This window comes from Ovis canadensis, chromosome 1 (assembly GCF_042477335.2).
Source record: "Ovis canadensis isolate MfBH-ARS-UI-01 breed Bighorn chromosome 1, ARS-UI_OviCan_v2, whole genome shotgun sequence".
Taxonomy (NCBI): Eukaryota; Metazoa; Chordata; class Mammalia; order Artiodactyla; family Bovidae; genus Ovis; species Ovis canadensis.
Genome location: NC_091245.1, coordinates 218,114,139 through 218,129,556, shown reverse-complemented (window position 1 = coordinate 218,129,556; position 15,418 = coordinate 218,114,139). Strand labels below are relative to the sequence as shown.

At 40.1% G+C, this 15,418-nt stretch overlaps 1 protein-coding gene across 18 annotated transcripts in view; it reads right to left on the bottom strand.

Annotated features, from left to right (window-relative positions):
* Positions 1-412: 412 nt before the first annotated feature.
* Positions 413-15,418, bottom strand: part of TNFSF10 (TNF superfamily member 10) — a 31,938-nt gene continuing 16,932 nt past the window's right edge. The window contains exons 5-11 of one of the 18 annotated variants that reach the window (XM_069559923.1): positions 13,705-14,546; positions 10,442-10,498; positions 9,669-9,852; positions 9,058-9,276; positions 8,724-8,791; positions 5,068-5,161; positions 413-2,084 (exon numbers count right to left, since the gene is read on the bottom strand). In XM_069559923.1, the coding sequence (XP_069416024.1) occupies positions 14,095-14,546 (452 nt within the window). In that variant the 3' untranslated portion in view covers positions 413-2,084; positions 5,068-5,161; positions 8,724-8,791; ... (2 more) ...; positions 10,442-10,498; positions 13,705-14,094. Of the gene's footprint in view, positions 2,085-3,288; positions 3,421-5,067; positions 5,162-8,723; positions 8,792-9,025; positions 9,277-9,668; positions 9,853-10,441; positions 10,499-13,704; positions 14,547-15,418 lie in introns of all 18 variants that reach the window. The other 17 variants (XM_069559968.1, XM_069559939.1, XM_069559960.1 and 14 more) reach the window with 17 other exon arrangements.

Below are 15,418 nucleotides of genomic sequence, written 5' to 3'. Positions count from 1 at the left end.
ATCTTTCAGGATTTGAAATAGCTCCACTGGAATTCTATCACGTCCACTAGGTTTGTGCATAGCCCCACTTGACTTCACTTTCTAGGATGTCTGGCTCTAGGTGAGTGATCACACCATTGTGATTATCTGGGTCGTGAAGATCTGTTTTGTACAGTTCTTCTGTGTATTCTTGCCATCTCTTCTTAATATCTTCTGCTTCTGTTAGGTCCATACCATTTCTGTCATTTATCAAGCCCATCTTTGCATGAAATGTTCCCTTGGTATCTCTGATTTTCTTGAAGAGATCTCTAGTCTTTACCATTCTGTTGTTTCCCTCTATTTCTTTGCATTGATCATTGAGGAAGGCTTTCTTATCTCTTCTTGCTATTCTTTGGAACTCTGCATTCAGATGCTTCTATCTTTCCTTTTCTCCTTTGCTTTTCACCTCTCTTCTTTTCACCGCTGTTTGTAAGTCCTCCCCAGACAGCCATTTTTCTTTTTTACATTTCTTTTCCATGGCAATGGTCTTGATCCCTGACTCCTGCACAATGTCACGAACCTCTGTTCACAGTTCATCAGGCGCTCTATCCATCAGATCTAGTCCCTTAAATCTATTTCTCACTTCCACTGTATAATCATAAGGGATTTGATTTAAGTCATACCTAAATGGTCTAGGGGTTTTCCCTACTTTCTTCAATTTAAGTCCAAATTTGGCAATAAGGAGTTCATGATCTGAGCCACAGTCAGCTCCTAGTCTTGTTTTTGCTGACTGTATAGAGCTTCTCCATCTTTGGCTGCAAAGTATATAATCAATCTGATTTCGGTGTTGACCATCTGGTGATGTCCATGTGTAGAGTCTTCTCTTGTGTTGTTGGAAGAGGGTGTTTTCTATGACCAGTGCATTTTCTTGGCAAAACTCTATTAGTCTTTGTCCTGCTTCATTCCATATTCCAAGGCCTAATTTGCCTGTTACTCCAGGTGTTTCTTGACTTTCTACTTTTGCATTCCAGTCCCCTATAATGAAAAGGACATCTTTTTTGGGTGTTAGTTCTAAGAGGTTGTAGGTCTTCATAGAACCGTTCAACTTCAGCTTCTTCAGCATTACTGGTTGGGGCATAGGCTTGGATTACCGTGATACTGAATGGTTTGCTTTGGAATTGAACAGAGTTCATTCTGTCCTTTTTGAGATTGCATCCAAGTACTGCATTTCGGACTCTTTTGTTGACCATGATGGCTACTCCATTTCTCCTAAGGGATTCCTGCCCGCAGTAAGTAGATATAATGGTCATCTGAGTTAAATTCACCCATTCCAGTCCAATTTAGTTCACTGATTCCTAGAATGTCTACATTCACTCTTGCCATCTCCTGTTTGACCACTTCCAATTTGCCTTGATTCATGGACCTGACATTCCAGGTTCCTATGCAATATTGCTCTTTACAGCATCAGACCTTGCTTCTATCACCAGTCACACCAAGAGCTGGGTATTGTTTTTGCTTTGTCTCCATCCCTTCATTCTTTCTGGAGTTATTTCTTCACTGATCTCCAGTAGCATATTGGGCACTTACCGACCTGGGGAGTTCCTCTTTCAGTATCCTATCATTTTGCTTTTTCATACTGTTCATGGGGTTCTCAAGGCACGAATACTCGAGTGTTTTGCCATTCCTTTCTCCAGTGGACCACATTCTGTCAGACCTCTCCATCATGACCAGGCCGTCTTGGGTGGCCCCACATGGCATGGCTTAGTTTCATTGAGTTAGGAAAGCCTGAGGTCTGTGTGATCTGATTGACTAGTTTTCTGTGATTATAGTTTCAGTGTGTCTGCCCTCTGATGCCCTCTCACAACATCTACTGTCTTACTTGGGTTTCTCTTACCTTGATCGTGGGTATCTCTTCACGGCTGCTCCAGCAAAGTGCAGCCGCTGCTCCTTACCTTGGACGAGGGATATTTCCTCACAGCCGCCCCTCCTGACCTTGAACATGGAGTAGCTCCTCTTGGCCCTCCTGTGCCTGTGCAGCTGCCGCTCCTTGGACGTGGGGTTGCTCCTCTCGGCCGCCTCCCCTGACGTCAGGTGTGGGGTAACTCGTCTTGGCCACCTAGGCCAACCTAATGAATAAGCCAGAATGTTTTATACTTCTAGGACAAGTCTAAATTTATATATACTTTACAATGCTTGGGCGCAGTCACTTAGTGGTGTCCAACACTTTTGCGACCCCATGGACTGTGGCCTGCCAGGCTTTTCTGTCCATAGCATTTCCCAGGCAAGAATACTGGAGTGGGTTGCCATTTCCTTCTCTAGGGAATCTTCCCAACCCAGGGACTGAACCCACATCTTCTGCTCTGGCAGGTGGATTCTGTACCACTGAACCACCAGGGAAGCCCATATTTTAGAGTACATGCAGGCTGGTAAGTCAATCACTTTAAAATTTGCACCAGAGATTTTATTAAAATAATGAAATCTCTTAATAAATATAGAAAAATTTTATGAGATGATTTTTTATCATTATTTCACTCACATTTTCAGGTGACTTGTTGTTACTTAATTCAGCATTCCTTACTGTCAAAGCGAAATATGACAAGCAGTTTTTGGTAGAGCAGTTTTGTTCTTATTATCCCAGCTTTACTAGCAGGAAATATTTTCAGTTTGTTACCAAGCCTCTTTTCTATGCTGTGTATGTCAAATAAGTGCTTTAATTCTTTTTAGTTTGGACATATTTTTGAGTCCCCAAAATGTGGTGACTATGACTTCATGTTGCATTGTCACAAAAAATAATAAAATAATTGTCTTGTTAGCATAAAAATATGGAAAATCAGATCTGACACCACTGTATATTTGCTAGTACATTGCACAAAACAGACTATTTTAGATGAGGTAGTATCAAGGGACTCTGTTTATGTTTGGGGGCAAGTGTCACAGAAGGAGGTTATGTTCGTAGTCGAGCTGGTGGAACTTTGCTAACACTATTTTTGTTTGTTTGTTTCCCAGAATTACATAGAAAGGCTCATCTTCACCTAACTCCTTCTGTTCTAACATACACCAACCCCACGGCAGTTCAACACTTGAGCTGTGGAATCAGACCAACCTAAGGTCCCAACCTTGCTGTTTAGCTCTGTGATCTGTTTCTTCATATGTAAATAGATGATTATCCCCATCCTTCCATCACAAGGTTTCTATAGGAAATAAGTGAGCATACAAACAAGAGTACCCCACATAGAGAAAGTGCTCAATAAATGGTCCCGTTTTCCCTTTTTTATTATCTCCCTAGAGTGAAAGCTGGCCCAAGTACAAACAGCACCACATCCGACTCACACTTCACTTTCCTGTCCTGAGGGTGAAGGGCTTTTGTGCTGTATTGCCTCTCAATCTCCATCCACTTTCTGTACCCCTCCTGGAGAGGGTCTGGAGACAGAAGCTTGGGAAGCTTAGAGGAAAGGGGAAAACCTACAACAGGGGAAGCAAAGGATGCAGAAACCAAATCATCAACCTCACAGTGTATTCTGAGGATACCTTCAGTTCATTTTACAGAGCAGCCAGAAGCAAATTCAACAAATGGAATCAACTTCTTAAGGCAGAAAGAAAACTTAGCTTTTAAGGAAGACTGTGACGAAATCTCTTTTTAAAATTAAGACTCTTTGGCCATCTCTTGATTTTATCTGGTACATAAACTTGGGCTTTTGTATATTGATTGATTTTCACTCAAAGGAGGAAGTATTTAAACCCTGTTTTCTATAACACTTACATATCTATTTTATCTAGGTCATTTTAATTTTGACATAGATATGACTTTGTAGAGGATTTGAAGAATAAACAGAAACTTACACTGGAATTCAGCACAAAAACAATTATCATGATTTATAATCCTAGAGGTTTTCTTATTTTTAATTAACATATTTTAAAAGGAGCTTGCTGAGTCCTTAGAACAAGCTAGGCAGGGTCTCAGGGCTTCACATATATTAAACATTTCCTCACAACTCCCCATGCAAGGTGGGTGCTCTTATCTGAGACACCGAGGGCCTTCTTGCCCCCTTCACTTTGAGTTTTATCCAGGTAGAGAATTTGAAGTCATTTGAAGTCATTTAATCTTTGCCACTTTTAAACATTTTGATCTTTGAGGAAAATGGGAGAATCTCGCCACCTGGTGGCTGCTCCTGATATGTGACAATAAAGGGGCCCCTCTGGTTTCTCTCTCTTTTTTTAATATAAATTTATTTATTTTAATTGGAGGCTAATTACTTTACAGTATTGTATTGGTTTTGCCATACATCAACATGAATCTCTTTGGTCTCAAGAAGAGGAAAGAAGGGCTCTGCCTTACCGCTCCAATCTTTTTAGGCACCTCTCACACACCCTAGCTGGCCTCTCTTCTAGGGTGATTGTCTTTAAAAACCACTTGCCTTGTTCTGCCCAGATACTTTCTAATAGAAACTGAAGTAGTAGTTTTTTCTCTATTCTTCAAGTGAGGAAGTTTCATGGGACAGAGTCCAGCAATGATGGGCCAGAACACCCCTGATTTTATTGCATTTTCAAATAGATCAGATATTCAGTATTCATACTTTCTTTAAGAAGAGATTCACAGTTGGCCAGAAAACTGTCATTCTAAAATATTCACTTCATAGCTGCCTCCTATCTTGGGTTTTACCTATAAAGCTGCAAAAGATACATGTAGGTATCCCTTATTTCAAACAATTCATGGAATTAAAATGTTGCATATAAATTGAATTTTGGAATTTCTTACCATAATCATTATCTGGGTACATTGTTTTCTTCAACACTTAATTACTAACTCACAGCTCTTGAAATTCAGTTTTCTCAATTCTAGATAGAGGCTCTATTCATATTTCTAATTGTCTGTTGATGGGCCTGTGCTCAACTAGCTGTATCAGAGTCACTTGGGGAAATTAAAACACAGACACTGTGCTATCCTGGGCCCTTCTCCAAAAATGCTGATTCAGTAGGTCTGTGGTGAAGCCCAGGCATCAGCATTTCTAAATGTTCCCCAGAAGGTCCTGAGGAGCAATGAGTTCACTTTCACTGACCATAATAAAGAGTGCTGGTGCTTTACACACAAATCAGATAGTTTTCGCTCACCAGCTTGGCAAACCAGAAGAGTAGTAGTCCATATCCCTTTCTAATGATGCCATGAGGAACACAGCGCTGTTGGTTCCATTGCCCAGTCTGTAAACTGCAGCAAAAGATTTAAAAAGTAATCAGTTATTTTTAGCATCTAAAATGTTAAATCAGCTTATAATCCCAATTTAGGACCAAGGGCAAAGAAGTTCATTGTATTAATAGCATTACTTGTAGTGACAAACAACTGGGAATGAACTGATGGTGGACTAAATTAGGATCTAGTTGTTCAGTGAGGTATTATGCAGTATTTAAGAATCAATTAGGCTTGAATGTTTTTTACACAGTGTGTGTGTGTGTGTGTGTGTGTGTGTGCGCGCGCGCGCACGTGCACTCAGCTGAATCTGACTCTCTGTGATCCCCTGGACTATAGCCCACCAGCTCCTCTGTCCATGGCATTTTTCAGGCAAGAATACTGGAGTGGGTTGCCATTTCCTCTTCCAGGAGATCTTCCCGACCCAGGGGTTGAACCCACATCTCCTGTGACTCCTTTATTGGCAGGTGGATTCTTTACCACTGCACCACCTGGGAAGCCCACAAATACTGTTAAATAAATGAGTTGCTGAGTTTTATATACACACACACATACACGTGTGCATATATATATATATATACATATATTCCCATTTATAAAGGAAAAAATTAATAAAGCTGGAATATTGACTACATGTACTTGTGTTAGTAGAAAGATGGAACACATAATTTTATCACTGAAATCTTCATGGTGGGAGGAGTGTGAGGATTTTTAACTTCTGTATACATTTCCACATTTCACTCATCACAACCAATGTGAATTTTTTTTTTTTTGTAATCCAAAAGACCCAATAAAGTGTTTTTGTGTTTGTTCTTATTGGCCATGCCGAGTGGTGTGTGGTATCTTAAATCTCTAACCAGATATTGAACCCATGCCCTCTGCAATAGAAGCATGGAGTCTCAAGCATTGGCACCAGGGAAGTCCAATAAATTACTTTTTAAAAACACATTGGTGGATCAAAGAGTAGTATATTCTTCCTCCAAATTTCTGGTTTGGCAGGATTACCATTACCATTCAGATAAAATTTAAATTATAAAATACTAGTAATATATGTATATAGTATGAAAAATTATGCTATAGAGAACCACCACTGTGAACCCATGTCCAGATTAAGAAATAGCACATGACTATTACCTCTGATGCTCCCTTGAGAGCCTCAGTACTCCCTCCCCTCCTTGACTCTGGAGTTGTCTTCCTCATACTGGTGATTACCTTTATGGTGATTCATGCACGTTCACCTTAGACTATATATCTGGCTGAATAATATTTCATTGTATATATATATATCACATTTTGTTTATTCGATCATCTAAATAAAAATGTACATTTGAATTTCTTCTTCCTTTGCTCTGTGGTAAATAGTGCTGCTATGAAATATGAAAAAGTATGAAATACTTTATGTCCAAGTATTCATTTAAAAGTATCTGTTTTCAGTTCTCCTGAAAGTACACTTATGAGTGGAATTTCTGGGTAATATGGTAATTTTATGTTTAATTTTCAGAGAAATCACTAATTTTTTCACATCAGCTGCACCATTTTAAATTCCCAACAGCAAAGTGTGATGGTGCCAATACACCCACATCCTCACCAACACTTGTTATTTCCTGTTGTTTAATGGTAGTCATCCTAATGGGTATACATCTAATGGGTATACATACCCTAATGGGTTTCATTGTGGTTTTAACTTTTGTCCAATTTTTTATTATGTCATCTGCCTTTTTGTTAGGGTTTCCCTGGAGGCTCAGCTGGTAAAGTATCTGCCTGCCAATGCAGGAGACACAAGAGACGTGGGTTTGATCCCTGGGTCCAGAAGATCCCCTGGAGGAGGAAATGGCAACCCACTCCAGTATTCTTGCCTGGAAAATTCCATGGATAGAGGAGCCTGACGGGCTACAGTCCATGTGGTCGCAAAGAGTCTGACATGACTGAGAATACATGCCTCCTCTTTTTGTTGTTGAAAGAGTTGTTTATGTTGTCCACTATAAGTCCTTTATCAGACATGTGATTTTCAAATATTTTCTCACATTCTATAGGTTGGCTTTTCACTTTCTTGATAGTGTCTTTTTATGTACAAAAGTGTAAATTAACATGAAATCCACTTTGCCTATTTTTTCTTCTGTTGCTCATACTTTTGGTGTCATATCTAAAATCCATTGTCAAGTACAAATAAAAGAGAAAACTTGCCTCTATGTTTTCTAAGAATTTTATAGTCTTTGATCTTATGTTTAGATCTGTGATCCTTTTAGGGCTTCCTGGTGGTGCAATGGAAGAGTCGACCTGCCAATTCAGGAGATGCAGCTTTGATCCCTGGATTGGGAAGATCCCCTTTAGGAGGAAATGGCAACCTACTCCAGTATTCTTGCTTGGGAAGAAATCCCATGGACAACAATCACATGTGCAGCTGTACGAGTCCTACAGGCAGGCTAGAAAGCCATCAGAGGGGTTTGGGGATTGAAACACCCTTTCAAATGCAGAAGACTAAAGCCCTGAGCTGACTTTTTCCAGAGTGTGTCAGAAGAGTGGAAAAGTACAAGGCAGGCAGATTCTTATTTTGGGGGTACATGCTCAGGAAACACCAGGGGGAAAACCTGAGGCTTGACTCGCCTTGCCCATCAGGCCTCTGCCACATGACCTTGTCACAGGTGGGATTCCTCACGCTGGCTCCCGGCATCTGAGACAATTTTTGACTTAAAGTCTATTTTGCCTGATGCAAGCGTAGCCCCATGCTGTTTTTGGTCATCTTTGTTGGGCTTCCTTGGCAGTCTAGAGGTTAAGAATTCACCTTGCAATGCAAGGGACACTGGTTCAATCCCTGGGCCAGGGAGATCCCACGTGCCTTGGAGCAGCTACACCCAAGAGCCACAACTGTTCTCTCATGCTCTAGAGCCTGTGCTGTACAACAAGAGAAGCCACCACAATGAGGAGCCTGGGCACCACAGCTAGAGAAAGCCCTGCGCACCTCAACAAAGACCCAGCACAGCCAAAAAAATTAAAATAAATATAAATTTTTTGAAAAGAAATGGCCATAGAAAATAAAGTGAATCCCTTCTAGACAGCATATTGCTAGATTTTATTTTTTAATTCATTCAACCACTCTTTGTCTTCTGATTAGGGAATGTCACAAATTGGGTGGTTTATAAATAAATTAATTTTTCACAGTTCTGGAGGCTAGAAGTTAAGATCAGGGTGCCAGTATGGTCGTATAGAGACCCTCTTCTGGGTCACAAACTTCTCATTGTATCCCCACATGACTGAACAGGTAAGGGACCTATCTCGAATCTTTTGATAAAGACATTAATCTCATTCATGAGTGGACCCATCATGACCTAGTCAACCCCAAAAGACCCTGGCTCTAATACCATCACATAAGGTATTAGGATTTCAATGAATTTTGAAAATTACACATGAAATTTTGGAGGGAAATAAATATTCAAATCATAGCATTTATATCTCTGGCCCCCCAACATTCATGTCCATTTTGCATGCAAAATATGATCATTCCATCTCAACAGCTTCCAAAGTCTTAATTTCATCTAGCATCAACTAAAAAAACTCTAAGTTTAAAGTCTCATATAAATATCACCTGAATCAGATGTGCATGAGACTCAAGGTATGATTGATTCTGAGATAAATTGCTCTCTAGATATGAATCTGTGAAATAAAAAAAAAATTATGTGCTTCCAAAATGGAATGTGGGACAGGCAGTAGGGCAAACTCTCCCAGCCTAGAGAAATAGGAAAGAAGAGGGTGGCAGGTCCCAGGCAAGTCCAAACCCAACAAGGCAAACATCGAATCTCAAGGCCTGAGAATAATCTTTCATCAGATACTCTCCCTGCTAGGCCCACTGGGATATGGAAATAACTTTCTATGCACCCTGGGGTATACCTGCCCCCATGGCTTTGCTGTAGGCAACCCACATGGCAATCCTCACTGGCTTAACTTGCATGCTTGTAGCTGTCTCTGTCTGGAACTGCACACCAGGGGCTCTGCTGACTTGGGATCATGGGAGAAGCCGTATCCACATGGCTCCACTGGGCATTTTCCTGGCAGGGATTCTCTGCAGTAACCTCATCTTCTCTGTGGTCTTCTGCCTGGGTTGAGTGCCCACATCTCTAGATGGCTCCATTCCTTGATATCTAGGCAGAGGCAGACATCTCTGAGGGTTCTGCTGGGCAGGGGCTTGACCTCCACAGCTTTGGTAGCATTGCTCCCATGGTGAATGTGGCACCACCCCCACATTCACGGTCAAGGGTTGTCTGGTCTGTCAAAATCCAAGTAATATATTCCCAACTTTTGATACCAAAGAGGAAGCCTTAACGATCTCTAAATTGTCTTTGGGGTCCTTCTTCCCTTGTTTTGAGGAATACCACATATCCATAGCTCAATAGCTCTATGTGCCTCTTCTATAAAGTTTAAGAAGTCTGACTACTTTCTTTCATTCCTTCCTATCTCCTTCTGCTTCAGGTCAAATGGGCTGTTTTCCTTTTGGGTGGCTATAGGCAATGGCACCCCACTCCAGTACTCTTGCCTGGAAAATCCCATGGATGGAGGAGGCTGGTGGGCTGCAGTCCATGGGGTCGCTGAGAGTCGGACATGACTAAGTGACTTCACTTTCACTTTTCACTTTCATGCATTGGAGAAGGAAATGGCAACCCACTCCAGTGTTCTTGCCTGGAGAATCCCAGGAACGGGGGAGCCTGGTGGGCTGCCGTCTATGGGGTCACACAGAGTTGGACACGACTGAAGTGACTTAGCAGCAGCAGCAGTCATTATTCACACTGTTCAAAAATTTACATATAGTTCTGATACTGTATCATTTGTACTTGGAATGAAATTTGAGACTTCCCAGGATGTTTATTTAAACCGTCAACTGAATTCTGCACATGCAAATGTAACTTTTCCCTTCTAAATTTTGCCTTAAAATGTCACAATGAAAGGTACTTATGTCGCACAAAGTTTGTGAATTAAACACCCAAATGCCTGGGTTGTTTGGGAACAAAGGACTAAAGGAGGAGAACGTTAAGATTTATAGAAAAGCGAATAGTAACCATTAAAGCTAGAGCGTATGATCAACAGATACACGAATAAACAAAACGTAGTATCTATTTTCCAATGCTGCAATATCATTCAGTCTTAAAAAGAAATGAACAGCAAAAATTAATACAACATTGAAAATCAACTATACTTATATTTTTTAAAGAAATTCTGACACATGCTTCAACATGGATTAAACCTTGAAGACATTATGCTAAATCAAATAAGTCAAACATAAAAGAACAAATACCGCATGATTCTACTTACATGAGCTACCTACGACAGTCAAATTCATAAAGAAAGTAGTATGGTGATTACCAGGGCCTGGAGGAAGGGAAATGAAGAATTATTGCTTAATGGTTACAAAGTTTTAGCTTGGGATAATGAAATGTTCTGGACATGAATAGTGCCAAAGATCGCACAATAATGTGAATGTACTTAATGCTACTGAACTCTATGCTCAAAAATGGTTAAATGGTAAATTTTAAGTTACCTATATTTTACCACAATTTTTAGAAAATGGGTGGAATGGGTGCAAGAACCGACAACCAATCCAATGCAGGGTTAGGGGGAGGGTGGAAGTGAACACAGAAACAGACCCCCTGGGAGTTTGGTGCATGATGTTAGACATTAAAATCAATGGGGAAAGAGTGGGCTAGCCACTGAACGGGTCACTGATATAGTAAAAGATAAAATTATATCCCTTCATCATTCATGAATTAAACTATTGTTGAATACTACTATCAAACTATGAAAGACTAAACTTCAAATTTTCAGAAAAAAATATTAATGCTAACATCTGTGTGACATCAGTAAAAAAAGATTTCTTCAACACGGTATGGAAATCTGTATAAACTTCCTAGGCCTGCTGAACCAAAGTCCCGCAGACCAGATGGTTTTCAACATCAGAAAATTGTTCTCTTACAATTCTGGAGGCCAGGAGTCTAAAATCAAGATGTCAGTAGATTTCTGAGGCTGAGTGGAATCTTCTCTTGTTTCTCGAGCTTCTGATGAGGACTGTCAGTCCTTGGGGTTCCTTGCTTGCAGCTTCACCACTTCAATCTCTGCCTCTGCTGGCACGAGGACTTCTTCCTGTGGGTCTTTCTGTTACTAAATCTCCTTCTTTAAATAATGAGGCCACCAGTCATATTCTGTGAAGGACCCAACCTATTCCACTATGACCTCATCTTTACTAATTATATCTGCAACCAACTTATTTCCAAATAAGATCACATTTCTGAAGTACTGGGGAGAAGGACATAGACATTATCCTTTGTTGGGACACAATTTAATCTGTAACAAAAGCATTAACCATAAAGCAAAGGACTAATAATATTTTAATTACATTGTACAAAAGTGAGCAGTTTCTTTCTTTCTTCTGTAAGACATATTAAATAAAAGATACCATGAAAAAGACATTAGAAGTTCTTTTCCCCATTGTTACTAATCTTGTTACTATAAAATGTTAAGTACAAAATACACAAAACTACATATTTTAGTCATTTTTATTGAAAAAGTAACACATATTTTTATTTTATTACCTTTTTATTGGAAGGCAGTTACTTCACAATGTTGTGTTGTCTCTGCTGCACAATAGTCATCCGTCATAATTATATATGTACCCCCTCCCTCTTCCCCCAACCCCACTGTTACTGGTCATCACAGAGTGCCAGGCTAGGCCCCTTGTGTTGCATAGCAGCTTCTCACTAGTAACCTATTTTACATATGATAATCAGTTCAGTTCAGTTCAGTCGCTCAGTCATGTCCGACTCTTTGCAACCCCATGAATCACAGCACGCCAGGCCTCCCTGCCCATTGTCAACTCCTGGAGTTCACTCGGACTCACGTCCATTGAGTCCGTGATGCCATCCAGCCATCTCATCCTCTGTCGTCCCCTTCTCCTCCTGCCCCCAATCCCTCCCAGCATCAGAGTCTTTTCCAATGAGTCAACTCTTTGCATGAGGTGGCCTAAGTACTGGATTTTCAGCTTTAGCATCATTCTTTCCAAAGAAATCCCAGGGCTGATCTCCTTTAGAATGGACTGGTTGGATCTCCTTGCAGTCCAAGGGACTCTCAAGAGTCTCCTCCAACACCACAGTTCAGAAGCACCAATTCTTCAGCACTCAGCCTTCTTCACAGTCCAACTCTCACATCCATGCATGACCACTGGAAAAACCATAGCCTGGACTAGACGGACCTTATATAAATGGTAATGCCCCTTTCTCAATTTTTCCTCCTATCTCCTTCCCCTACTGTGTCTCAAGTCCATTCTCTGCATCTACGTCTCCATTTCTTCTCTGTAAATGGGCTCATTAGTACTATTCTAGATTCCATGCTGTTCAATCACTCAGTCAGATCCAGCTCTTTATAATCTCAGGGACTGTGGCCTGCCAGGCTCCTCTGTCCATAGCATTTTTCAGGCAAGAATACTGGAATGGGTTGCCATTTTTTTCTTCCAGGTTAGATTCCATATATATGCGCTAACATATAGTTGTTTCTGTCTTTCTGACTTCTCTCTGTATAACAGAGTCCAGGTTCATCCACCTCACTACCATTGACTCAGACTAGTTCCTTTTTATGGCTGAGTAATATTCCATTGTATATCTGTATACATCTTCTTCATCCATTCATCTGTCAAAGGACATTGAGGTTGCTTCCATGTCCTGGATATTGTAAATTAGTGCTGTAATGAACATTGGGGTAGATGTCAATTGTGGTTTTCTCAGGGTATATTCCCAGTAGCGGGATTGCTGGGTCATATGGTAGATTTATTCCTAGTTTTTAAAGGAACCTCCATAATGTCCTCCATAATGGCTTTATCAATTTACATTCCCACCAGCAGTGTAGGAGGGTTCCCTTTTCTCCACATCCTCTGTAGCATTTACTGTTTGCAGATTTTTTGATGATGGCTATTCTGATTGGAGTGAGGTGGTACCTCATGGTAGTTTTGATTTGCATTTCTCTAATAATGAACTATGGTGAACATCTTTTCTCGTGTTTATTGGCTATCTTTGTGTCTTCTTTGGAGAAATGTCTGTCTAGGTCCTCGGCCTAATTTTTTATTGGGTTATTTTTTTTCTGATATTGAGCTGTGTGAGATGCTTATATAAGATTATATAAGATATTATATATTATATATAATATAAGATATTATATAAGATATCAATTTAAAAAATAGATATTAGGAAAAAAATTAGATATCAGAAAAAAAAAACTGTAAAAAACAAATGAGACAAACATCAAGTGAACAACCTAACCTTATACCTAAAGCAACTAGAAAAAGAAGAACAAATAAACACCCAAAGTTAGTAGAAGGAAATAAATCATAAAGATCAGAGAAGAAATAAAAAAGAAATGAAGGAAACAATAGCAAAATCACTAAAACTAAAAGCTGGTTTGGGGGAAGATAAACAAAATTGACAAGCCATCACTTAGACTCATCAAGAGAAAAAGGGAGAAGACTCAAATCAAATAAAATGTAAATAAGACTCAAATCTAAATAAAATCAGAAATAAAGAAGGAGAAGTTACAATGGAATTCTCTTGTTTCCAAGTTGAGAGTCCGGGACAGCCACCACGCGGCCCTGCACTGTGCCACTCCGTTCGCATGCTGCATGCAATGTCCATGGCCCTTCAGTCTCTGGTATCTTCACAGGAGTAGATGGTAAAGAAGCAGAGATGTTGATTGCTACACAATTATTTCTCAGTTGAGAACCTCCTAGATTTCTGGTGGTAAGGTGGGGAGGGCTTCCCAGGGAGCTAAATGGTAAAGGATCCAGGACACCAAAAATGCTTGTGATGTTGATCTTTAGGTTGAAGTCATTCTGCTCAGGCTGCCTTACTTCCACCACGTGTTTGAAGTACGTCGCTCTGAAAAGTGAAAGGTCATTCTGGGGGCACTGTTTTTTCTTAATAGATCATTTAGCCAATTAAAAAGGCTCCGAAAAAACTGGCTTCTTGGTCCAGGTCAACCAATCGTTCATTAGTTACAGAGACAAAAATTCGATCATTTTCCTTAAGCTCAAATATTCCTCCTTGATAGATGGAATAGAGTCCATATTCTGAATCTTTAGACCAACAACTATTTCTTGCACTTTTCATCAGCAGTATAGGGTCAGGATAGCTTGTGTATTTGTAAATATATTGTACCATTTGTTTGCTTTTTTTTCTGGTCTCTTCTGTTGAAACAGTTCCCAAAACTTCCTCAGGTTCCTGAAATCGAAAGTATGTTTGGGAATAGATGTAATAAAATCCTGTTTGATGGATAACCAGCTCTCCTTTCCTTAAGTGCAAATTATTCAAGAACGAATGTCCTTTTCTTGACGACTCCCAGGAATCTATTTTATGGCCCACAGCTTTTTCATTCTTGGAGCCTGGGATGAAGTTTGGAGAAAAATAAAATTAACTTGTAGTAAAGCAAGGAGTTTTCCAATAGCTGTGGCTAGACAACGCTTTGATTGGAACTATACCACATTGTAGGCAGACGCTTTACCGTCTGAGCCACCAGGGAAGTCAATTTAAAACTTCACGCTCCCTCAATCTTCCAAGGAGTCTAAATTTTAATCATATAGAAATCTGGAGGCGCCCGTGCCACTGTGACCTGTTTGAAGTCCCCTATTTTGCTGTATCTCGACTGTCACACTCAGCTCTGAATGGTACCATGGGAATGGTTCATTAGGGCAGCAATCTACTCCTGGGAAGAATTTCTGTCCAGAACCCCTGCCTCCTTTCCTGTGCTGGTGAGCTCAGAATGACAATGTAGAAGGACATCAAAAGAAACATATCTGTTCCTCAAGCCTAGAGCTCATAAATTCCTGCTACTCTTTTAGGTCTTTTTGGATTCCTCCTTGGTCTTTCTCAGTAACCCAGTGTCAAAAGCACCTTCCAAGCAGCAGGCATCTCGAGTCCAATAAGGCAAAGTATAGGGTTTGGCAAAAATGCCCAGATTTAAAGATCTTCAGATCTTTGGATCTTTAAGTCCTGAAGATTGTGAATGAAGATGGGCCTTACTGAGATAGGATATTCCTTTAAACTTTGGGCTCGTCTCTATGATTGGTGCAAAATTTAGTTTTTCAAGAGTTTAAAACAACCACCATATTATCTGAAGAATTGTAAATAGGAATAGTGAAATAATCTCACAAATAGGCAGAACACATAAATTACCTCCAAAAATACCAGTTCAGGAATACCATGAAGGCAACTGCTCAGAGTAAAACCAGACAAAAGCCAACCAGCCAACCAAAAA